The sequence below is a fragment of the Dasypus novemcinctus genome, chromosome 9, assembly GCF_030445035.2.
Source record: "Dasypus novemcinctus isolate mDasNov1 chromosome 9, mDasNov1.1.hap2, whole genome shotgun sequence".
In the NCBI taxonomy this organism is placed as follows: Eukaryota; Metazoa; Chordata; class Mammalia; order Cingulata; family Dasypodidae; genus Dasypus; species Dasypus novemcinctus.
Genome location: NC_080681.1, coordinates 31,836,161 through 31,862,416, shown reverse-complemented (window position 1 = coordinate 31,862,416; position 26,256 = coordinate 31,836,161). Strand labels below are relative to the sequence as shown.

The 26,256-nt window shown below is 44.6% G+C and overlaps 1 protein-coding gene across 1 annotated transcript in view; it reads right to left on the bottom strand.

Moving 5' to 3' along the window:
- The window catches only part of ABCA4 (ATP binding cassette subfamily A member 4), a 110,561-nt gene that overhangs the window by 29,428 nt on the left and 54,877 nt on the right, over positions 1 to 26,256 (bottom strand). The window contains exons 19-31 of the mRNA XM_058302953.2: positions 25,451 to 25,535; positions 22,128 to 22,333; positions 21,741 to 21,789; positions 14,862 to 15,124; positions 14,137 to 14,261; positions 13,706 to 13,804; positions 12,793 to 12,979; positions 8,550 to 8,644; positions 6,998 to 7,030; positions 5,456 to 5,561; positions 5,249 to 5,323; positions 4,826 to 4,995; positions 2,985 to 3,162 (exon numbers count right to left, since the gene is read on the bottom strand). Coding sequence (XP_058158936.1) covers positions 2,985 to 3,162; positions 4,826 to 4,995; positions 5,249 to 5,323; positions 5,456 to 5,561; positions 6,998 to 7,030; positions 8,550 to 8,644; positions 12,793 to 12,979; positions 13,706 to 13,804; positions 14,137 to 14,261; positions 14,862 to 15,124; positions 21,741 to 21,789; positions 22,128 to 22,333; positions 25,451 to 25,535 — 1,671 coding nt within the window. The remainder of the gene's footprint in view (positions 1 to 2,984; positions 3,163 to 4,825; positions 4,996 to 5,248; positions 5,324 to 5,455; positions 5,562 to 6,997; positions 7,031 to 8,549; positions 8,645 to 12,792; positions 12,980 to 13,705; positions 13,805 to 14,136; positions 14,262 to 14,861; positions 15,125 to 21,740; positions 21,790 to 22,127; positions 22,334 to 25,450; positions 25,536 to 26,256) is intronic.

Genomic DNA, 26,256 nt, shown 5'->3' with positions numbered 1-26,256 from the left:
TTACCAGGTGCAATGGATGTATCACGATGATGGGAGAGAGTGTTGCTGTGGGGGGAGTGGGGGGTGGGGGTGGTGGGGTTGAATGGGACCTCATATATTTTTTTTAATGTAATTAAAAAAAAATTTAAAAAAAATTGAACTCTAAAAAAAAAAAAAAAAAAAAAAGAAGGAACCAGGGCTCCTTGGAGAGATGGTTGATGGCAGAATTGAGGTGAGGGGAGATGCAGCATGAGCCTGGATCATCTCGCTGTGCCAGAAAACATGGGGTGTGCTCAAGAAAGAAGGGGGCACTAGTCAAGAGGAGACAGAAGCCAGCTTGAAGGGGCTCCCTCTGGCCTAATGGGACAATCCAAGCATCAAAACAAACAATGATATTACATTGTGCCCCACTGAATAAGTTAGAAGCCAGGAGTTCATACAGATATAAATAATCAGTAAATGGAAATTTTGATAATGCACAGGATATTTACATAGTATCAGAGTACCTCTCCCCCCAATACTTATTAATTATAAAGGAAAAAGAGTAACTTTACAAGTGAAGCCCGGCAGACACCATCTTAATCAAGTGACCTAAGTGGTCATCCTCAGTAAGAGGACAAATTGAAATCATAAGCTACCCGCAGGATGCAATGAGGACACAGCATCCCACCCAAAGATGTATAACCTGAGTCTAATAAACAAGGAAACATGAGACAAACTACATTGAGGGACCTTCTGCAACATAACTGGCCTATATCTTCAAAAGGATCTAAGACGTGAGTATCAAGGAAAGAGTAAGGAACTGTTCCAGGCTGAAGGAGACTGAAGAGAAAGGACAACTAAATGCAAGGTGGGATTTTGAGCTACATCTTTTTTCTATAAAAGACATTCTTGGGGTAACTGCTGAAGCTCGAGTGGGGTCTGAGGATTAGATGGTGGTAATGTGTCAGTGTTATCTCCTGATGTTGGTGGTTGTTTTGTGGATGAATGGATGTGTCCTTATTTGAAGGAAGTACACCTTTGAGTGCTGGAGGTGGAGGAGCGTCTTGGGGCAGGCGGGTAACTTGCAAACAAATCAGGGGGAAAAAAGTCTCTGGCGGCCAATAAGAGAGGACCGCACAGCAGATCAGACCAAAGTGCTCTTCATTCTTTTTTCATTCTGTTGAGTTCTGTAAATTTGTGATTGTTTCAGAATTCAAAACAAAGAAATACGATGACATATAAAGATAGAAGAATTTAAAATATTGTATGTGTGCTGAGTGAATGATATAAATCATCAGTGTTCATTCATTCATTGAACAATGGCCTCCAGGGGTGTGCTGTCTTTTTGCCACTAAGCTCCAGCACTATAGATCCTGGAGTTCAGATTTCAGCCCAGCTTTAAAATTCCAGAGTACCGGGGAGCCTGCCAGCACAGTACCTACAAGTCGGCTGAGCCTTCGCGGGCTACCAAGCAGCCGCTTTCCTAATAGTATGTTCCACTCAGAACCCCATGGTCTCCTTCCAGCCACATTTCTGTCCTGAGGCTTAGAGAGCCCTGTTTGTAGCCAGTCACACTCTTGGGTCACCCCAAATGCAAATTCTATGCCTAGTCTTTTTAAAAATGCAAAAACAAAACAAAACAAAAAACCCAGCACCTTAACAAGTAGCTTTTCAGTTCAGGTGAGCCTAGCTCCTTTCACATTAAAAATCATGGGGCTTGGGAAGCGGCTGTGGCTCAACCGATTGGGCCCCGTCTACCATATGGGAGGCCCTGGGTTCATGGAGAGCTAGAGCAGCAGGATGACGCAACAAAGGGAGACAAGCAGACACAGAAGAACGTGCAGCAATGAACCCTGTAGTAAACTATGGACCATAATTAATAGTGTAACTACAATAATAATAATAGTATAACTACAATAATAATAACCAAGGTACCACACTAATGTAAAATGTTAATAATAGGGAAAACTGTTTGAGGTGGAATATGTAGGAATTCTGCATGATGTTTTGGTAAGCTTACAAGTTCTCTAATAAAAAATTTTAAAAGGTAAAAAAAAATAGAGGATGCCCTGTCATATTTGAATTTCAGATAAGCAGACACTTCTTTTTTTTTAAATTTCTCCCCCTTCCCTCCCCTCCAGTTGTTTTTTGCTCTCTGTGTCCATTCGCTTTGTGTTCTTCTGTGACCACTTCTATCCTTATCAGTGGCACCGGGAATCTGTGTTTCTTTTTGTTGCGTCATCTTGCTGTGTCAGTTCTCCGTGTGTGCAGTGCCATTCTTGGGCAGGCTACACTTTCTTTCGCACTGGGCGTCTCTCCTTACAGGGCGCACTCCTTGCGCGTCAGGCTACCCTACGCAGGGGACACCCCTGCGTGGCAGGGCACTCCTTGAACGCGTCAGCACTGCACATGGGCCAGCTCCACATGGGTCAGGGAAGCCCGGGGTTTGAACCGCGGACCTCCCATGTGGTAAGCAGACGCCCTATCCACTGGACCAAGTCCACTTCCCCCAGATACTTCTTTAGTATAAGTATGTCCCATGCAATATATGGGGTGGGACATATGTATACTAAAAAATTATTTATTGTTTATCTGAAAATTCAAATGTACCTGGGTGTCCCACATTGATCTGTAACCTTACCACTGGGGGACTCCCACCTTCACCCTTTCATGGGTGGGGCAGGACTTTAGGAGCTGGGAGTGAAGGACCCTTGGGATTACCCCTCAGCTCCAAGCTATTCCAAGGAAGGCCAGTCTCGTGCCCCATAGTGCAGTGATTATTCAGGGGTCTGAAGTCCCCTTGGAGCAGGACACTGAGTGCCCCACTGAGCAGGTGGTAAGCCACACCATGCATCCCTCCCCAGCTTTGGGCTACTGGTCCTGTGTCTTTCTAAGAAGATGTTCAGGGCTAGCAGTCACACGAGGCTCTTGCACAAGAACCTCCCATCAGCCCTAGCAGTTCTCATGGGAATGCCCGCCTTGGGCCCATGGAGGTGAGGGAGGCGCCATGAACTGACACTTACAATGTCCCAGAAGAAGTTGGTCAGCCAGTAGGTGGTGGGGCTCACTCCGCTAACAAACTGCAGGTGCTTGGCTTTGTTCACCCTCTCCTGGATCAAATAAAGGACAAAGCTGGCCGGGATGAAGGACATGGCTAAAATCACACAGATGGCAACCACAGCATCCACTGAGGTGGTCAGCCTGCAGCCAAACCAGAAGACACAGAGAGAGGTATGAAGGAGGAGGAGCAGGAGTTGAACATTGACCTGACTTTAGAGATTCCAGGTAATGAGCTTCCAGCTCTGAGCATGTCATTCTACTAAATTGTATTACTCAATCTGGGTCAAGGTTAAGTGGATATTTATGAATTGCCTTTCTGGTTCATGTTAATATTTCTAGACAGCCTTTCTTTTTATTACATTTTTCTAATTATTTATTGATGGTATATAGAAAAATATTCTTATATTGATCATAATTATCTACTACAATGCTCTTATTAAGTATAATTATTTATCTATAGATTCTCTAGCATTTTGTATGTAGACAGCCATATGGCCTCTGAAATATATTTCTTTTCTTAAATGAAATAAAGTATCCTACTAAATCATGTTTTCAAGAAATACATCATAACATGGAGAAATGTTCAAAATGTAAATTTAAATGAAAAGAGAAAAAGCAGGTTTTACAGGAACTTGACTTTTTCAGACTTCCCTGGATTAAATAGAGGGTGCTTGGCTAAGGGGCCAAGTGGGGGCTGAAATCCAGCCTGGACTCTGCATACAAGCCATGCACCAGCTGGGGTGCAGCACCCACCTGCAGAAAGGAGCACCTTCTGCTTCAGCAGAAAGGCCCCCTATGTGCCGGTACCTGTCCTGGTAAAACTATAAAAAGCATGATACACACACATGTGTAAGCAAAGAGCAAATGACTGAATGAAAACTCACAGAAGTGTTTAGAAGAAATACCCAAAACTGTGTAGTGTTATATATAAGTTCCTAAAGGCTCTACCAGTTTTATAAATTTTATTTAATGACGATATACTATTTTATAATCATGAAAAGACTAAATACATCTCACATTTCCCAAATTGTCTTGGCATGAGGTTTAAAAATTTGGGCTGAGTCAGGATTACCCTAGGATGGACTGTTCTTCCCCAGTCTAGGGCTGGGGGTGGTGGGGTGGGTGGGCAACAGGGGCTGTTCAGAGGAAGGCATCAAGGCAGCAGGGTCCAATTTCAATGGACGACACTTGGTATGTTCAACAGCACTTGGAGAATATGGGGAATAGTAAGGCGAGGTCCCTAACAACCTTCCAGAAGAAGTCTGCACTAAAAGGCATTCAGGCCAACCCCTCCTTCACACAGACCTCGAGTACATCAAACATACGAAAAAATGCAGCAATTAATGGATTCACTGCCTGAGGCTGTGCAGTAAAAGCCTAACCTTGAGGAAAGCAAGGATCGGTGAGGCATCTCCAAAGCCTGACTGTGTGAGGGAAATTATCAGAATCTAAGGTAATTACAACTGGGGAGATGAGAGATTTACAGAACTTCCGCAGTTCCCAGGCAGTTATTTCACATATTGGCAAGAAGAATATTTGTGTAAGCTCCAGGAACAATGTGTTATCAGGAGCCAAAAGGGAATGGAGCTAAATATAAGCTTATTTCCCAAATAAATATGAGGGAGAAAGAATGGCCAAGGCACAGTCACACGAAGTATTTGAAAGTCTTATGTTCATGTGTGCCTGACTAGGAAACAATCCCATTGAGCCCAGCACCTCATGTTAGTGAAAGTACTCTCGGGGTACTGAAAGAATGGAGTAAGGCAAGAAAGCTGTGAGGTATGGGGGGGTCGAGGCATCTTACACTGTAATCTCTGAGAGCTGTTCTTTGGTTAGGTTCAGGGGTTGACTTATGACGGTGATGCCAAACTCCTCAGGGTTCTTGTCCTGCTGCAGGCTGGCTCGTAGGATGGCATTGTGGGCCACGTTGAGAAAGCTGACCATGGCATGCCAGCCTTTGTTGTTAAACCACACCTAGGAAAAGTTGGCTTTGTTAGACTGGGCGAGGATGCGACATCCGAGATGCAGCACTAATAACAGCAGCTGAGAGAAAAAATGAGCAGCAGGAAAAAGAATGTGAGGAGGAGGAAGGGTTTGGCAGCTAGGAGACATTCCTCTCCCGATTTCAACAAGAGGAGGGATGGGAGTTAATTAAGCTGGGAAATAAAAATAAAATAACCAGCTCATGTGATTTTTAGCTCGAGGGCAGATTATGAAGGTCAAGTACCTTAATGTTGTCTTCAGTTTCTAGATGTTTAAGGAAATCAGACATTTCTTTAGAGGCCTCTTTGGTGATAGGACCCTAGAAAACCATAATAAACAATCAAGAGGGCATTTTGTTGTTTTTTTTTTCTGTATCGCTCATGATAATTTATCTTTCATGATAATTGAGCAAGTCAAAATTCCTATCCAAATCTCCAGGCTGTTTACTTACCCCACTCACATTCATTAACTGGCCAAGGTCACTTAAAAAACCAAGAAGTGCTTCCCCAGTGATGGAGAGAACTGGAAGCTTTCCTCCAATGGAAATTCCTCCATACCTGAAAAGGAAACAAGAAATCCTCAGATCCGTGGCAAGAACCGTGTCTGTGATGCTCCATGCCTCCCAGTAGCTCTGGTACCATAGGGAACCACATACTTTTGGGGAAATTGTCTGGACTAGCCAGTGACATTGTCCCACTTTACAAAACAGCCTTAATTTCTTCCCTGTTGCCTCCAGGATGAGGTCCAGACTCCACATCTTGGCAGACAAGGTCCTATGAGTCTGGTCTCTGTCCTCCTCTCCAGCTTCATCCCTCCTCACGCCTTTCCTGGCCCTATCAAATCCCTGCCAGAGTTTCAAATGGTCCATGTCATCTCCTAGTCTCTCTGCCTTTGCAGAGCTAGTAGCTTCCCTGGGTGCCTTACCCTTTCTGAGCATCTGGCCAACAGCACCTCATCTTTCATAGGTCATCTTCTCTTTGAGGTCTTCCATGACCACCTACCCCACCCCAACCAATGATTCCTTTTCTGCAGGCACTTCTGGCATCATCTGACTCTCCTTCACATTGATGAGGACCAACCTTATCTCTCAGTGCCTTTCAACCCCACCCCTGCGCAGGCCCTCCACGTCTGCTGTCTTGACTTTCACTGAGCTTCTTAACTGGGATCTTTGCCTTGGGTCTCTCTCTCTAATAGATGTTCCACCCTGATCTGGAAATCTAAAGCGATCTTGCTAAAACGCAGATCACTCTCTGGCTTCAAAATCCTTCAATGCTGGGATAAAAGGCAAACTCCTCAAATGGACGAAATTAATTAACTGATTAGGCAAAGCAGAGGGGCTCTTGACTTCTCAGGACCTCAAATTTTATCATCCCCCCTCCCTACTTTCTGCTTTAGCTGAGGCTCCACAGTTCCCTCCTGGGGATAATTTTAAAAGCTGGATTTCACCGGAAGAAGTCTGTTATGGTCTAGAGTCTACCCAGGAAATCACGTCAACATCAACTCTGCATCTGTTTTAGAGGCCCAGTTCCAAAGGGGGCCTGGGAGGCTGGGGCACTCCTAGAATACCCTTTGAGGAGTCTCCAACCCTCTGGAACAACTTGAGCCTCCAGGAAGGGGATGGTTTTGGGGTTGGGCCAGATTCTCCTCTCTTAGACTTAGAAGGAATGGGCCAAGGAGTGCCTAGGGCTTAGGTTAGGGGGTCCCTCATTGGAGCATTCTAAATTGAATACGCTTGGAGGCTTTAAAATCTTCCTTTAGGTGAGAATGCTCTGCAAATCCTCTTCAGGGAATTCCACCTCCCATTTATGGTTATGACTGAATGTTTTCTGAGTCCAGGGTGTCCCTATCCACACTCCTACAGGGTATGTCTTGTGAATCTTTGAGTGTATATGGAACAGCCCATCATTTGGTCTTGAGGCATGGCTTATTTATTTGGATTTAACTAAAATGGATCAATCTGAGATTTTTATTTCTTATAAAAATAATTTCTTACCTCTGTTCATTGACCCAGAATTTGCTCTTTAAGCTGAAAGGCAAAATAAAATCATACTATGAATACAAGTACAGGAGTAGAGTTAACTTTCCTTCCTAAATGACTCACTGAGGGGCGTCTCAATCTTCAGTGGTGATTTTGCCTTTGCTGATATACAAGCAACGTGGAAGCCCCCCAGCCCAGTGCTGAGCCTGAATACACATGCAGAGAAAGGACTAGATGTTTTCTACCGTTGGCTCTCCAACTCACACCCCGCATGCTGGGTTTTCTGATACGGCCCCCTCATCAGGTCGCATGGTAGACCAGTGTGCCTGATCTGGACCCCGAAATGGCAATGACTATGTCTATATGGATGAAGGCTGCAGCCTTCCCTTCTTCCCCCCTGCACAAATGAGGTGCTAACTATAACCCGCTTACTTGGGGGAAGTTCTGGTTTACTCCACAGCCCAAAGTTAAAGAGACTGACTTCCAGCCATTCAGGGATAAAATGACAAAGTAGGAAACGAGAAGACACCACCAACTCTAGACCTCAGAGTTAAAGCCCACCAACAATCACTGCCATCAACCAAAATTAGGTATCATAGACTCGCTGCTGAGAACAGAGTTTGGGACGGTGGTCGCTCCCTTGCTGCACTCTTGAATAAACCCAGTGCGCTCTGCTTTTATTTTATGCTTGGTGTTCTTCATTTTGCTAACTGCTGGCTTGGCACTGCCGTCTCAGCAGCTGCTTTCACCGTCTGCAGTGTATTCTAGTTCATTGAGTCAGTTTAGCCCTTGCTCAGAGCTCTGATAGGGAAAGCAACTGAAAATACTGCTAAAATTAGTCAATCTGTCTTATTTTCAAGCCCCGGGACATGTGGGGACGGGGACATGTGGGGACAGTCTTGGAAGCTTGCTCTTGTCAAGCTGCTTTCTGTGATAGGGACTGCAAACACTGCTCTATTCAGGGATGGGGCTTGATAAGAACAGCTGGAGACTTGGGGCTAGCAGACACTTGCTGAAGAGCTCACGGCATTTTAAAGGACAGTGATGGCCGTCCTTTTGAATTTACAGTTCAAATGAGATCGGTGTGGTTAAACTGGCTGACCGATCGATCTCACTGCCTCTCTCCTATCTTGTTCCCTGTCTAATTTTTATTTTTTACTTTCTCCTTACTGTTTCCTACTTATCCCTCTTGATTCTCTCTTCCTCCTCTACCATTTCCCCTCTCCCTCCAAACTATGTCTCTCTTTCTTAATTAATTAAATAGGAAACAGCATTATTGAATAAATTCTATGTGCTCTGTTTTTCCTTTATGTGTGTGGGTTAAAATGGTAAGACGACTTGCCTTAAACAACAAACAAAAATTAATTTTAAGTTGCATTTTACTTGTGTATGACTTTTAATTGTTTTTTCTTTGAATATGGTTGTCAAATTTAAAAAAAAACACCACCATGAAACATAGTCCACTTCCCTAGCCACAGATAAATTATAAAAGTAAATTATCTTCTATCCCTACTCAATGTTTTCTGCAAGGAGGCAGGAGGAAATGTATAAAAGGCTTTCTTCTTACCTGCTTCTTATAAGAGCAGGATACGTTTTTACCAAGAAGTCGGAGATATTCCTGTTCGTAAGGTCTTGGAGAATTTCTGTGCTGCGTTGTAGTCTCTGAGGCAATAAGACATCCATGGTAATTACTTTGGAACTTGAAGCCATACAACTTGAGAAACTGCTTGTTCTCCAAAAGGTATTTATGGACAGTGATGGTTACAGAACATTGTGAATGTAATTAATAGCCCTGAATTGTATTATTGAAGGTGGTTAAAATGGGAAATTACAGGTTGTATACATGTTACCAGACTTTTAAAAAAATTCCATAGAACTGTACAACACAAAGAGCAAACCCTGATATAAACTATGGACTATAGTTAAAAATTTAATTATACTAGCATAATTTCATTAGTTGCAACAAAGTTGCCATACTAATGCAAAATGGTAATAAGAGGAAGAACCACATGTATCATGTAGTTGAAGAACTCTGTGCTTTCGGCATGATTTTTCTGAAAACCTACAACTATTCTAATAAAAAATATTAAGACAAGTTACAAAATTTTTAAAAATTCACTTAAGGACCCAGTTGCTTGAAAAGTTGATGATGTAGAATCATCTTTGATCTGTTTTCTCCAGTCCATCAATAAGATAGGGTGGCTCTCGTTCCAGAATAAATCTCCAATCCATCTGCCTCTGTCCATCTCCATTACTACCACCCTAGCCTAGACTACTACAGAAACTTCCACACTGGCCTCTTGATTCCACTCTTGGTCCTCCAGATTCCTTTCTCCACCCAGAAGCCAGAAAGAGCTTTAAAAGTGCAAAGCAGAACACCCTAGGCACCTTACTGAAAACACTCCAATGGACCCTAAGATCAACCCACACAAGCCTATGGGGGCGTGTGATCTAGCCCTGCCTCCTGCTCACGTGCTACCCTTCTCCCTTCATTCTCCACCCTCCCCAGCCATTCGTGCCGTTTCTCGGGTGGGCACCTCTCATTCCCCTCTTTGCTTAGCACCTGCTGCTCGCTCTGCCTGCAATGCTGTAGCCAGAGAACTTACCTGGCCAGCTCCTTATCATTCAACCTTCAGCCGAAGCTTGACTCCTCCAAAAGCCATTTTCTAGTTCCAGTCACTCCCTATCATAGGATGCCCATCTTATTATCTCCACAGCACTCATCTCCAGTAGAAATCGATTTCTATGTTTCTGTTTTCTTGTTTTTAACTGCACCCCATGTATAATAAAAAACTCCAGGAAAGCACCTTTCCTGGCTTGTTGGCTGTTGTGTCCCCAGCACCCAGAATAGTACCTGGTATATGGTTAGCACACAATAAATATTTGTGACAGGAATGGAAGAATTTACCAAACACTTTCAAAATACATCTAGGACATCAAAAGACTTTGGAGAAGTCTAAGGTGCATGAGTTTGGCCACCAGGTGGCAATATTACTTTAAATTTGAGAATATATAGGTTTGTTTAGTTTCTGGTATTAGCCAGCTTATATTTCATATTAAACCACCATCATCATCACCTCTTTAAAAAATGTTTATACCCTTTCTATAAGCCCTTCCCATTTCCCATTTTACTTCCCCTCTTGCGTTCACTTTCTTCACCTTGTTCCTTTCCCTTATACTAGAAGGAGTATTAGCATTCACTGAAAGCTTACTATGTGCAAGGTATTGCGTTAAATGCTCTACATAAATTATCTCATTTACTCCTAAAGCCCTTTTGAAAGAGGCATTATTATTTTAATTTTACAGACAGAGGAGCTGATGTTCAGAAAACTTAACAACCCTGCACTGGGCTACAGAGCTTGTAGGTGGGTGACCTAGGATTTGGACCCACATCTGTCCGTCTCTGTAGACCTCACTCTCTTCCCTCCATCACCCTGCTGCTCAAGCTGCAAGTGGCATCCAGGGGACTGCCAAGCCCTCCTAGTAGAATCCAGGCTTGACCAGGTGCCGATGCTGGGACAGTTTATGATCACTTGTTTTCTAAAAATTCTGTCAAATAAGGTACTTCCATATCTACTAGAAATCAGGGATGGAGAACTTCCACCCCAGAATCCATCATAGTTCAAAGAATATTGGAGCAGGAAGGCACCCTAGAAACCACTGCACCTCCCTCCTTCACGTTCCAGATGAGGAAAATTTGCCACCTCTGAATCAAGCCCTTGTCCTCCAGGCTTATTCCAGACTGACTGGGAGAGAGTGTTGGAGTGAGTGGGATCAAGGGTGACTAAGAGTGTGTGCCCGTGCATGCGTGATGGAGTCACTCCCGTGCAGATGTGTGACAGTCAGGTGGCTCCAAACACATGAGGGAAAGAAAATAATAGGAACTGGTTGGCTTTTTCCAGGACTTTAGCTATAGTGGACTGTTAAATATTTTCCCAGGCACCAAGGACTAACATTATTGAAAATAATTTCTACACTAGGCAGGCAGCCTGTGAATCATGATTCATTTAGGAAATGAATCACCATGTAGCTAGGTTTGGCTTCCCCCCTTTTCCTAGCCAAGAATTGAGTGCCTGGTGGCAGGGCCTCAAGGGTAGTTGATGTAGCTGAATAGAAGCAGCCCCAGGGCTGCACTCGACTGTAAGCCAAACAGAAGCAAAGCTTCCTGGGCTATAGAGAATTGGACTAGGTCATTGAGTTCTTTTTTCAGGATCCCTATGAGGCTGCGAGGGCTGAGTTGTGATTCAAAGAGAACTGTTCCTCGAGAAATATAAAAGTATATGCTTTTAGAATATAAAAATGAGAAGCACTGGAGACTCACAAACATAGAATCATTTATAAGCCAGCAACTGTGATGGTTGCTATGGCAAATTTTAGTTGTTCCCATCATCTGCTCTTCCCTTCTGCCATAGTAATGGGGTTTTTTGTTGGGTGCAAGCACCCAGAATAAAGATGGTAGTTCCCAGTCTCCCTTGGAGCTAGGTTCTGCCCAGTGCTATATAAGTGGAAATGCTATGTGGTAGCTTCTGGAAACCTTCCTTAAAAGACAGCACATCTGCACACCTTGCTCTTTCTTGCTCTTTAACTCTTCTTACATTCTGCTGCCTGGAAAGTAGATGCTGCCATTTTGGCCAATGCAGTCGAGGCCTACTTAGCATGGAGGAGCAACAAAGTAGCCACCACGGACCCCCACATAAACCTTCGTATGGGAGAGAAATAAAAGTGTGTCTTTGTTTTATCCAATGTTGGTTTGGGGTTTGTCATCACTTGAGTTGAATCTAATACTATAATACATAATACGAGTTTCTTTACCCACCTGATTTCATTGAATCCTCATAATAATGCTATGAAATAGTTACACCCAATGTACAAGTGAAGAAATTAAGGCTCAGAGAGGCCAGATAATCAACGCATGCTTGCCTGACTCAAATGCCCATGCTCTTCCCGCTGTGCCACACTTCCTGTTGGGACCAGTCATTCACTTTCACTGGCAAAGCACTAGGGAAGGCCAGCTAGCTCTGTTCTAGTCATCTGGTAGGCCCATTATCAACTCCCAAGAAAGGATACTTCTAGAAACAAGATTGTTGCTATCCCTGCAAAAGATAGGCTGCTGGCTGTGTATGTGTGTGAATGTTATATATGGAGCATATGGCAAGCTTCTTAACAAAGTCTATTAATAAGAGTGTAAAGATCTGTGTGTCTGGGTGTACATCATAGCATTGTTTATAATGCTGAGAAATTGAAAATCTAAATGTACAGCAATGGGAGATTAGTTAACTAAAGTAAATCCATCCGAATGGTATGCAGGCATTAAAAATGATGATGTAGATATATACTTATTACCATGAAAGAATGCTCATGATGTGTTATTAAGTGAAAACAGCAGGTTACAAAGCAGTGCTTCGAATATAATACTGTTTGAGTAGGTAAAAACCAAATGCTATTGGTAGTAATCTTCAAGCACTAGAATGAATTTTTCCTTCTGATTTAGCTGTGTTTTCTAAATTTTCTATAATGAACATGTGTTATTTATATAAAATTTTAAAGGCTGCAAATAATTTTCTTACTAAATTGGATAGGAACTGTTTGATGGAAAATGAAGTTTTGGGCCAGCGGCTTCCTCCAGGGCCTCCGGGGATCTTCCCTCTGAGAGGATCCCAGGGAGCCCAGTTCAGTCCCTCAATCAACTGTTCATTTGAAAGGTTAGTTGGCTAGAGATGCAGGAGGTGTCAATTATCTCCCCACATCCCTGCTGGCTGGGCAGATTCAGGGCTTGAATGGTTTCGGGGGGGGGGGGGGGTCCGAGGCACCTGCGGGGGAGGGAGCCCCCCTGCACCCTCCGGGCACTCGGGGAGCATGGTGAGCTTCTCTCTCGAGCTGCACTGGCAGGAAGGCGAGGGGTTCCCCGGCGTCCACTTCTGCTTCTGGAACAGCTGGGTGACGTTCGGGGACACAGAGGGTGTCTTCCAGGCAGTTGAATTGCCACAGGGATACTCCCTAATGGAGGACAAAAAAAATATTTTCACCATCAGTCCCAAAGTTGATTTTTAAAAACTGTAGAAATGAGCAATAGCGCGCAATCCTCTCCTTCTTAGCCTTTCCTCCCTCTCATCAGACCTGTGTACTTTCTTCTTATAAACTTGGAGGTTCTTTCTGTTCAAGAAAAATCATGACCAGGATTTTGTTGACAGACGAGGCGAGGGGATGGGAGACAGGGAACTAGTTTGTGGACTATTTCCTCTCCTGCTTTTCTCCTGGTGCCTCTAGCTGTTGAGAACAGACCAAGTAAAAGAGGAGTCTGAAAGTAGTATTTTAAAATTATGTATACTTATAATAATTGAGCATTGGGCACATATGAACTTAATGCCATTGTAGGCTCAATTATACAGAACACATCCGCCCATCTATCTCTGTCCTCTGTTCAGAATCCTTTCAAATGAGTTAATGCAGAAGCATATATCAACACAATATAGAACTTTCCATATTGAGAAACACAGAAACATAGCGCAGGCCAATCATGCAGGGGCTCCCTAGGAGGTGACAAATGTGCTTACACCACAAGGGCTAAAGGAGAGGCTGGGCAAGTGCTGGTCAGAAACATGGAAGTGATTAGTGTGATCCAGAGCAGGACGGTGATGGGGTCCCCAACCCTGCCACTCTGGGGTCCTGCCGTTGGGGTCTGGGGAGCCACTGGTGTCAGGACAGGAGTGCACAGGGACTTACGGAAGCCACTCTTCCTTCAGGCAGGGGTTGCCAAAGCCCGGCTTGTTCAAGAGGACATCTGCAAGGGTTGCAAGCTGTGAGCTGCCCGGCTCGTCCATGCTAGACAGAATAAAAAGGCCTGCTCAAAGGACATGTGAGTGGGACAGAGGAGAAAAGCAGCCAATATGCAAGTTGACTAGCATTTGCTCAGCAGCCTCAGAATGGTTATGTCTCTCCTGGGAATAGCCAGCTGCCAGAAATATGCCCAGTGATCCAATGGCAATTCACATCTGTGCCTCAGAAAGATGGCGCGTCGATCCACTCACCTACCTTTCCTTCCTCTTTCCTTCCTCTCTTTCCCAGGCATTCCCAGCCAAGCGGCACAGGGCCCAGGAGCCCACAGCCCACGGAGGTGGAGGATGACCTCTGGGGTCAACTCTGAGCCTGCGTACCTGAAGAAGGTATACTGCTGCCCGTACATCCAGGGGTGAAGGGTCAGAGCGGGATATTCACCAAAAGGAGGGACGATGATGGAAAGCATCAGAGCCCAAAACACAAAAGTGGCTGGGAGGACAATCTGTAGGAAAATAAACAGGGAACCGTAGGCTGTGATGTGTGAGATCCCTCTCTCTTTCTCTTTCTTTCTCCATCTCTCTCTCCCTCTCCCTCTCTCTCTCTCTCACACACACACATTTATCCGGCCCCCTCACAAATGGGCCCTGGTGTAGAAGGGTCCGCTCTTTACAGGTGGGGAAATAGTGTGCATGAAGGCAAAAGGTGCAGAAGAACACAGAATGTTCTGGTAACCACTGCAGAACCTGAACGCAGGCCAGTGTGTAACCAGAGATGAAAGGGCAGTTCAAGAACAGGTCACCTTACTCCCTGCTCTCTGAACCAGAGTTTCATCTTCTGAATAAAAAACACGGAAAGAAAAGGAAGACAACCTTGGTATGTAAGGCTATAATGTAAGAAGGAAAGCAACAATATTGACGAATTCACTATTATTCTGTTTTCTCTGATATGCAAGGTCTAATACCTACAAAGAAGCTCTGTGTTACCAGGAATCAAGGTTTGGTAAGAAGGAAGGAGGGTGCTGGTGGCTGCCTTTACACCCACGTGTGTGACAACTCCCAGCAGAGCCGGGAAGGGCCCCGAGAGCACAGGAGACCGGCCACACCTGAGCCAGGAAGTCCTTGCGGCTCCGGAGGGCGCGGTGGGAGCGCTTGACCAGCAGGGCCTGCACGTGCTGGAGGCGCAGCCGCGCGCCCCTGTTGAGCGCGGCCCCGCGCTCCTCCGGCCCCGGGGAGGGCGCAGCCTCCACGCCCGCCGCCGGCCCCGCCGAGCGGCCGCTGGAGTTCGGGGGCATCCGCCTCGCCTCCTCGCTGGGACCCAAACCCGGCTGTCGGACACCGATGTAGCCTCTTTTCTGCTGAGTGCCACCTGGTTTGGGAAATTGAATTAATAACTAGTGAAAACAGCAGGTTATAAAACAATATTTCGAATATAATACTGTTTGAATAGATAAAAACCAAATGTTTTTTTTAACAGATCCACAAGCCCTGGATCGATCTCTCTTTTTTTTCTTTATGCATTGGTTCTCTCATCCCTTAAAATCAACCGCTACACAGGCAGGGTAGGTCAATAAACCTTCAAAATTTTATTTTCTTGTGTAAATAACCTGTAGACAGATTCACCTAAAATCACTTAAAATTTCTCTAAAGCAGTTAAAAGAGAAGACAGATATAAATGCATTGACATAAGAAGAGATTTTAAACATTAAGCAAAAAAACTAAGTTACAGAACTATAGGTGTAATAAGATCACATTTACTTTAGAAAACACATGTATCATATATAAAGAAAAACAGTATGTATATACACAAAATATGTATATACATAAAACTCTGAAAGAATGTCCACCAATGTTAGCAGATTACCCCAGGGAGGTAGAATTGGATAAGTGAAAGTGAAGTAGAAAGAGGAACTTTAGCCTTTTTGGTATTATTCAACATTTTTTTTTTACAAAAAAACATGTGTTGCCTGTGTAGTGGGGAAAAAACATGAAAAATCAGGGTTGGACTTAGTGCTTTCTGAGTTCCTAGAGGACACTCAGAAATGATAGAAAAACTAATGAGCTAGGAGTTAGGAGGCCTCAGTTTGGATTCTGAGTCTTACTAGATGCATGAATCTGGGGGAGTGATTCAACTTGTTTAAATCTGAGTTTTTTCATTTGTAAAGTAAAAATGAGAACCTTTCACAGGTTCATTGTGAATATTAAACGTGATAACATGTAAATGTGTTTTTTTTTAAAGATTTATTTACCTCCCCCCACCCCGCCCCGTTATTTGTGTCTACTATCTGCTCCCTGTGTCCATTTGCTGTGTGCTCTCTGTGTCTCCTTGTCTTTCTCTTCCCAGCTTCTCTTTAGGAGGCACCGGGAACTGAAACTGGGGCCTCCAATGTGGGAGAGAGGCGCTCAATTGCTTGAGCCACTCAGCTCCCTGGTTTGTTGTATCTCTCATTGTCTCTCCTCTTTGTCTCTTTTTGTTGCATCAGCTCTCCACTTAGGCCAGCTCACCATACAGCCAGCTCACCTTCACTAGGAGGCCCTGGGAAATGAACACGGGACCTTCCAAATAGTAGATGGGAGCCCAATTGCTTGAGCCATGTCCGCTTCCCTGAATGTGTTTTATAACCCACCGTAAGTTATCAGGTATGTTGATGCTGTAGTTTAATGTCACTTATTAATGATCATTTGGAGAGTGTCTATCATTGGACATAGCAGGGGAGCCTAGAGGACCCTACTCAAGTCTCCCAGGGCAAGGGCAGCTGCAAAGGGAGTTTGGTCCACCCAGTCGTCCTTTCAGCTCACATTCACGGGCACCGATGAGGCAGCAGGTCTGTGATGCGGAGGCCTTGGTGATACATAAGCCCAGCACCAGCGACTGCACTCAGATGGGTGGAGAAGCTCTGCAGATGGCCGACCACCTGGTGCCAGAGTCCCTGTTCTCCGCCTCCTTTCTTTCCTGACTTGGTTGGTCTCTGCTGTGGTCGACCCTCCCTCCGGGAGGACTCCTGCTGCCTCTCCTCTCTGCTGGACCTCATCTCTCTGCTCTGAGCTTTGCTTTCTCACTGGATGGCCCCACTTAGACCGGAGCCCACCATCCCAGGCCAGAGCGAAGGGTTCCAGGCCTGTTCAGCATTACCAGTTAGTCCTCGACTTTTCTGCTGCTCCCTTGTGGCCACTGGTTTGAGCCACCCCTACAGAAGTGGTGTTGACCCCCTTGGTGCCAGGTAATATGTGACCCCAATGGACAACTACAACTTTCCTGAATTTGGAGACAAGATCAGAAAATGTCATCCTCTGAATCTGAAGCAATAAAAAACAAATGGGGTTCCTCAAAAAGTTAACCATCACATTACATATAACCTGGCAATTCCACTCCTAGATATATACCCCCAAAGAACTGAAAACAGGAATTCCAACAAAACAGGGAATCCACTCGTATGACAATGTCCATAGCAGCATTATTCACAATGGCTAAAAGGTGGAAACAAACTAAGTGAACATTGAGAGATCAAAGGACAAACAAATGGTGGTAGATAACGGGTTATTCAGCTATAAAAAGAAATCAGCACCCTGTCGGTGGGCCTTACCTTGGAATATATGAAAACCCATTTCCTCAGTGTTTCAGAGTTAGACTCATTTATAATTTTCCTACACATGGTTCTTCTGCCCCATTTATTTGAACCTATAATTAGCACTATACCCATTAAATATATGTCCCAGAGGCTTAAATCTTCAGGCTGTTCATATGCTGGGTGAGCCCTGAATCTCAGCAGAGTTGCAGCCAACACCTACTCTCCAGTTCATCAGACTCACCCAGGGCAACTAACAAAAGGACAACACCCATCCCAAAAAACAGAGTATCTACAACTGCAAGCAAGACAGTTCCATCCATCTGCCTCACGGGATCTAAGCCCGCTCTCAACTGGAAGCAGAGTGGGCATCATTATCCCCAAGTCCTTAAGACTGAGGAAAGAAAAATAATAAGGGGGAAGGCAACTGTGGACTGAAGTAGACTTATTATTCTAGCAATGGAAGAACTTGTCACAGTGATATAAAGGCAGTGGTCCCCAGAGGTTCTGAGGGGAGGGAAAGGGAAGAATAGGTGTAACTTAGGGCATTTTGGGGACATTGGAATTGTCCTGCATGATACTGCAATGATGGATACAGGCCATTATACATTTTGTCAAAACCTATAAAATTGTGTGTGCAAAATGTAAACCATAATATAAACTATAGACCATGGATAGTAGCAGTGCTTCAATATGTGTTCATCAATCGTAACAAATGTACCACACTAATGAAAGACATTAATGGGGGAAAGTGTAGGAGGGGAAGGAGGTGGGGTATAAGGGAATCCCCTATATTTTCAATGTAACATTAATGTCATCTAAAGCTCCTCTAAAAATAAAGAAAAAAAATGCTTAAAATAAAAGGAATGAAGGGAGCAGATGTTGCTCAAGTGGTTGAGCACCTGCTTCCCACATACAAGGTCCTGAGTTCATTCCCTGGTACTGCCTAAGGAAAAAAAAGAATGAAGTTTTGATACATGCTACAACATTGATGAACCTTGAAAACATGCTAAATGAAATAAGCCAGACACAAAGCGACAAATACTATATGATTCACATATGTGAAATATCTAGAATAAGCAAATTCATAGATACAGAAAGTAGATTAGAAGCTGCTGGGGGTTGGGAGGAGGGGGTAATAGGGAGTTATTCCTTAATGGGTACAGAGTTTCTGTGTGGGGTAATAAAAAGGTTTGGTAACAGATGGTGGTGATGTATCCCAATATTGTAAATGTAATTAATGCCATTGAATCATACACTTAAAATGGCAAAAATGGCACATTTTATGTGGTATACATTTTTTTAAATGAAAAAAAAATGCATTCTGGGTGAAAATAAAAACAAATAGACTTAGTCCTCCGAAGAAGTTGACCATCCCAAAAGGGCCCAAGAGGGTGTAGAAATCTGGGATGCTAGATTTGAGAGCTGAGAACATGGAATTAGATAGACCTAGCAACCTATGTGACTTCAGACAAGTCATTCAACCTCTGTGAGCCTCAGTTTCCCCCACATGGGACAGATCCCTGTCCTACCTGCCTCATGAGATTATAGTGACAATCAAATAAGGCAATGCGTGTTAAGGTATTTGTAAAATATAAAGGGCTATACAGGGAAGTGGATGTGGCTCAACTGATAGAACGTCTGTCTACTATATGGGTCCAGGGTTTGATCCCCAGGGCCCCCTGATCCATGTGGTAAACTGGCCCACGCACAGTGTTGCCACATGCAAGGAGTGCCATGCCATGCAGGGGCGCCCCATGTAAGGGTGTCCCACGTGCAAGGAGTGTGCCCCACAAGGATAGCCACCCTGTGTGAAAGCAGCTCACCCAGGAGTGGCACCGCACACATGGAGAACTGATGCAGCAAGATGACACGATAAAAAAGAGATGCAGTTCCCCAGTGCCACTGGATAATGCAAGTGGACACAGAAAAACACACAGTGAATGGACACAGAGAGCAGACAATGGAGGGAGGGGGGAAGGGGAGAGAACATAAATTTTAAAAAAATAATAAAAATAATAAAGGGCTAAACAAGTTTGTGGTAAGAGATGATTTGTATTATAAATGTTGAGGTTAGAATGTTAAGTGTTGATTAGAGATCGGATACTCTGTTAAGAGCTTGGCTTCTATTTACCTTATTTAATTCTTTCAACAACCTTAAAAGGCAGATATGATTATCCTCATTTTGCAAATGAGCAAACTGAGGCACATAGACTAAGTAATTTATTCAAAGCCACTCAGCAAATTACAGAGCTCAGCTTTTATATTCGGTCTGCTTCACTCTAGAGCAGGGGTTCTTAACAAGGGGTCCATGAGCTTGAATTTAAATTTAAAAAAACACTATTCTTGTGGGGATGTGTTGGTGCAGTTATGATATAGGTTAGAAGTTCCCCCTCACTAGTTTTCAGTAATTAACATGCTGTGACTCAGTTCCCCCTGACATGCATTGAAGAAAGATAAGCCCTGGCCCCATAAGCCTACGTGCCTAAAAGCATGGCACTTCCCCCAAATGTTAAACAAAGAAACTACGTGGAAATGGGAGTAAAGTGAGATAGAAACCTTCACCCTCTCCAGACCAAGACACCACTAGCTCCTCTGGCATTCCAAGAAAACATATCTCCCTAACCCACTACCCTCTAGCCATACAAGAGGAAATTTTCACTTCTAGGGCTTCCTACTGGCCCCTGCCCCTCACTCGGACCCTCGAACCCCTCCCATCGACTATCATTTCTCCACCTAGGAAGTTACTGTACAAATTCATACTCCCCCTTCCAGGGGTGTGATGAAGTTTAATCTTCAGACTCTCTCTGCTGAGAAAGCTTCCCAATAAACTTCCTGCCTGCTATCATCAGTCTCCATGTCCCAGTGAGCACCTTTTTTCTAACAATATACTTAGTAAATAATACACAGTATAATGTGGACCTTGTAAGGGGTCCACCTGACTGGCAAAAGGGTCTGTGGAATAAAAAAGGTTAAGAACCCCTGCTCTAGAGGCTTTACTTTTGACCTCTATCCTTGACTGCCTCTTTGGAACATCGTATTCTATGCCTATGCTGACCAAACCATCTCTTAGTGTTTAATTTATTTTTCTGAGTGGACCTAAGAAGGAATATTCTGTGTAGATAAAAATCCCCAATGCTCAAGTCCAGTATAGTTTCTGATATCAATTAGTACATTGATATCAATTAGTACATTTAGTCTCAGTTAATGTAAGTCTTCGTCTTTGCATGAACTGAGAGAATTCAATTTCTGAGTCTGCAAAGCTGAGGAGAAAACCAGGACCAGTTGGCAAGCTCTTTCCACCTCCCCACCCACATTCCCTGCCTGGATGGCCACCTGTTTTGACCACCACATGACCTACTGGGATGGGGGGAAAGGCTGGAGAACACTTGGGCTGGTATATTGGACCAACGGTTATTCTAGGCATAGCTAAAAACCTTCCGAGGTTACGTATATAGTGATAGGACAGTTGTATTATCTTAACAGCTGGCACCAGGAGCCCCTTAGGGAGGAAGCAGTCTTTGCTCCAGAAAACACCATGATATGCCACTCTGGGTTGAAGACAAACCATGGGGATGAGTGGTGTAAGGAGCCCAAGGAAGCAAAGGAGAACTGCTAGATGGCTTTGCCCGTGAACTTTGGTCACACTCAGCAGGGGAGAGGAAAATGGAAGGGAGAAGAGCCAGGGAAAGGATTTTACTGCTGCGAATGGATGCCTATTGCTCTATCAGGAATGGTTTTGTTGCTGCAGGTAACTCTTCCCATGCTCCCATCTCCCCAGCCTCCAGCCTCCACAATGAAGTCTCCTGTGGTCATGAATGCTTTGAGGGAGGCTGTGGGGTTTTGGTAGAAATCAAGATGGCTCTTTAGTGCCCAGGTTGACACATGTAGAAGAGACACCCCCAGAATTCACAGGACTCTTGTTTCCCATGGTTTCAATTTCCACAGGGCACTAAATGGGGTTCACAGGGATTTTATATAAATATCAATGGGCCAAGGGACTGTAGCTGGCATCTGAGTTGTACTTACTGTCACTGTTATCTTTAGGGACTCTACCAGCTAACACTTATGCAGACCTTCTTCAAAGGAAGACAGAAATGAATCAGAGGGTCAGGTGGCAATGAGAGGAGGAGATGAGGATGATGGTGTGGTAGGAGCAAGGACCAGGGAAGTGGGATGAGAAGTGTGGGAATGGAAAGATATCAACGTGATCTCCAGAAGAGTCCTGATTCATCAAGAATGTTCCCACCCAGAGTTAACTCAATTTCCCATTCCTTTGTCAGTCAAAGGACCCTAGAATGATAAATACTATGAAGGAATATCCATCTGCTTGGTTGTTTCATGAGTGGTTCCTTAGACTTTGGAAATGAGAACTTGCAGGGTGGGGTGGGGTACAAGCTACATGCTCTATCTCCATACCAGCAAACAGAGATCCTGAATCTGAATCCTCGGTGACCTTCAGAAAAATCTGTCAAGAAGAGAAAGAGGACATTTGTTTGAGGCATTCCAACTAGGAAAAATCTAATCTGAACTCAATTTTGTTGGGTATTAGTTTATAATGGGAAGAAAATGCATTATGATTCTTTACTTAAGAACATAGTCTTCTTTAAATACAAAAATGTATGCACACGTCAAGCACAACTACATAAAGTATGTAGGCATATGGACTAAAGCAGGAGGTAAGTATGCCAAAAATGAAGATTGTTACTTTGCTTGGGTTGGGGAATTATAACTTTCTGCTTTTACAGAACTTCCCTTTAGGTCTCTTATGGCACCTGAGGGAAACCAGCTGGACCCTCTGCTTACCTCTTCCAGGGGAGTGTCAGAAATTCCAAAACTGCTGAGCCCCAGTTCAGCCAGTGTCTCCTCCAGCTCTCTGAAAAGGCTGGCATACGCTCTCTGCTTGAAATTCTTATTTGGAAGAAGGAAGATAAGTTCTTGACCAATGCATTCCACCAGCTTTGCCTCTGGAACATGGTGGTGAACCATTTCCATCAGTTCATTCACATCCCCTGGAATAAAAAAAAAGACTGGCACCAGCTCTATTTTCCAGAACCTATCTAGCTTTTGCCTCTCCTTTGGGGAAGGGGCATTTTATTGCTCAGTAGTGACTCTTCTGGATGTCTGACACTCTCTTAAGTCTGTCTCAGCTGGCACTGCTATGGGCATGGAGAGGCTGATGGAAATAGAAGCGTAAGTGCTCCCACTAACTCGTGGTGCAATCTTGTGGAGGCCATGCAACATCCCTGGGCTAGTGTCCACCTTTGTTCAATCACTTGTCCGGTCACAAGCTGTGTTACACTGGGCAGGTTAAACCCAAGTTTCTTCATCTGAGAAAAGGGGAAAACAAGAGTTCCAGTTTGTAGTGGCTTGTGTGGACTGGATGATTTGATATAGAGCCCTGAGAGGGCTGCCTGGCACACAGATGAGTGTCAGCTGCTATCGCTATTAGGACCATCACCACGGGAGAAAGTGCATCATCATTCTGTTGCTCAGGCTCATTCACCACAAGCTTGGGGGATTGTCACGGTTGACTTAATTTTCCTGGTCTGGCCCAAGCTTTAGATGATTCTTGTTCAAGAATCGGTGACTAAGCTGGAGTGAGAACACCCTCCCCAAGTTGCACGCCCATGTCTGGTCTACCTTGCCGGAGGACTGCACCACGTCACTTGTGACTGCACCTGCCTCCTCAAACAAAACGAAACTTAATCTCCAGGTCACAGGAAGTCCAAAAGGGTCTGAGAAGCCATGGAAAGAGAGGTCAGAGGGATGGGACATGGGGTGCACAGCATAGGGGGAGAGGGGGAAGTGTCTAGTACTATTTACCAGATATCCTTGTGCAGCATGAACTGAATTTTATGTACAAGCACACTTTATGTTAAAATTAGAAATCTAATTTTTAAACAATTTAAAGCCAAGCGTTTGAAGAGACTGTTCCCTAGCACTTGATCTTTTGAGGCAGGTCAAAGGGAAAGGGATTCTAGAAACGTAGAACACAGCTCTCACATTCTCTTTTCTTCCACCAGCAGTTCTCTTAGTGAGAAAGTTCGAATCACTCAGTGGGTTTTTTTTCCTTCCTTGTTTTTAAAAGGACCTATATGGAGAGATTTTGTGGCTTTCAAGTACAATCCTTCTGCTTAGCTGGTTGGGAGCCTTGTTTAATGTCAACCCTCCAAATGAGCCTGGATTGTTTTGGGTTCTGGAATGACTTCATATGGAGGCTGGAGGCCTTTACGTGAGGAAGCTGCTCTGACCTAATAGCTCTCCAGGGGTTAAGCTCATTGTTCTCTTAGGAAGGAAGTCGAACATGAAGCGGCTGGATTCCCAGGAATTGTGTCTTAGACGTGTGTGTCAGCCTTTCCAGAAGTAGTCTTTTGGGTCAGCCACGGGCAGGGAGGTCTATGCGTGTGTGTGTGGTATGTGGGAGAGTGGGAGTAAAACTGGGGAGCACATGCTAACTGGGGGTGCACGTGCCCTTCCCTCTTTTATGAGGGGCATGCCTATTTATTGTGCTTCCCACCATATTTCATACAAAGAAAAGAGAGCTTTATTTAGAAATAAACTAAGATTTTTAAAAAAAATCACTCCAACCAAGCAGGCCCTGTTGTGGACTACAGTCATTAAACGTTTATATTCATCATACAAATTATAAATTTCTTGACCAAGATTCTTCCCAGCAGAAACATTCAGAAAGCAGGGAGAGACCCTCAGCAAAGCAGGCTGGGAAAGAGATCAGGAATGTCATCCTAAAAGATGTTTTCATTTTCACCACAGGTTCTGTCAGGGCAAGGAGAGGGGTTGAGAGAGCAAATACAATGCAATCAAGGCATTTTCCCTCAAGTTTTAAGCATAGTCTATAAGTGTCATTTAGTTATCTTGTTTCACCCAGATTTTAGTTAGCACTTTCATCAGATGTAGAAGAACTGTGTGCTAAATAGGGAAATTTTTCTTTGATAAGCAGATACTCCTCCCACCCCTTCATGAACTTGGGTCAGGGCATGCGTTTAGCTTCACTCCTGCTATTGGGAATATGGAGCGTGTGGCTATTCCATTTGCAGAGTCATCCCCATGGGAGGGGCAGGGAGTGGGCATGAATGGGAATGGAAAGGTTTGTTGGCAGTCACACGGGGTCCTTGAGCACAGACTCCGTGGGGCGAGTGGTCACTTCTAGAGTGATAGCCTCTCTACTGCATCTCCTTAGAGGTTGGGGTGCCACTTAGGTGGTTTAATGCACCTCAATTGGAAGGATGATATGTGGAAAATGGGGACATTGAGGAGAGTTAGAAGAGTACCTCTAAGTGTTATGGGTTGAATTGTGTGTACCCCCAAAAGATACGCTGAAGTTCTAACCTCTAGTACCTTAGAATGTGGCCTTATCTGGAAATAGGGTCATTGTGGACAGATGGGCCCTAATCCGTGACTGGTATCCTTATAGGAAGAGAAGACTTGGCACGCACAGACAGACACAGAGTGATGCATCTCCAAACCAAAGAACACCAGGCAGTGCTGTCACCACCAGAGGCTGGAACAGGGAAGGGAGGGCTCTTCCCTGCAGGTTTCAGAAGCAGCATGGCCCTGCAGACACCTTGATTTGGGACTTCCAGCCTCCAGAACTGTGAGACAATAAATTTCCCTTGTTTTAATCCCCCCGGTTTATGGTACGTTGTTATGGTAGCCCTGAGAAACTACGGAGACTTGTCATCCACACACTGTGAATCTCTAGAAGGATTCACTGTAAGAGCTGTGTGGGACTGTGTCTCCACCAGAGGACTCCCTGGGCTACCCTTAGAAGCTAGTCTTTCTGGACGCTAAGGAATGCCACCTGGAGGCCAAGAGGACCCCAGGAATGGGGGTATAACAAGGCAAGAGCATGGAGTGAACCAAGCCTGGACTCCTCATTAATGGGAGAGGACGCACAGGTCCATGACCTGAAAATCCTTTTGAGAATGGAGGAGCCAGGAAGAATAGAAAGAAACTCAAAGAAAAGACGAGGACCTGCACGATCTCGGGCCTGAGAAGGACAGTGTTTTCCTGGCTTCCACTGAAATGCATCACAACAGGGCACACCAGTAACACGGAGAGATGAGGGCCAGGTAAAGAACTGAGGTACGGCCTGTCCCAGCCCTTACCGTCTAAGACTTGTTCTGGAGTTATCTCATCAGCGCGGGCTGGACACCTGACGGAGAAACCCTTAGATGCACAGCTGCAGGTCCCCTACGACAGATGGACAGGCATGACTGACAAGATACACATCGGTCCAACGGTGGCGTCACCTGACGCCGAGTGCCGTCACCACCATGCTTTGTTTCTCACAGTCAAGCATGGTCAACACACATTTTCCTTCACTGTTTTAATCTATTCATTCATCTGAACATTTTGAGGGGTGTGGCCATTTGATTTTATCCTGGAGAGTATGTGAGTCAGACAGAGAAGCAGCACCTCAAGGATCCCTGTGGCTTGTCTGTAATTATGTGACAGTTGTAGCTCTGCCTGCCAAGTGTTCCGAACGTGCCTCCCTCACCAGGGTTGCACGCGAGCTGTGGAAATCTACCCAGCACAGGAAAATCCAGCAGCAGCTGGACCTTTGAACTAGAGGAGCCGGAGAATAAATAACACAGAAACTCAACAATCGTGACCATTTGAATGTGAGTAATGCCTTTTCTCAAGGAGCCCAGAGCACATTCATAATACATTATCTCCTTCATCTTCACCATGTCCCTGGGCAGCAAAGGTAGAGATGATCAGTTTCATTTTTCAATATGAAAAAGAAAAAGAGAATTAAGTCATTTGCCTGGGATCACACAGCTGATCCACCCTGTGGCAGAAACTGGACCCCGGGTTTTCCAACATGCTGAGGTGGTGTCTGCTAGTTGGTATCTTGTGGGGGGCAGGGAGGGGGGCTAGCTTCATCATTTTTAGTCTCTAGTTTACAAGA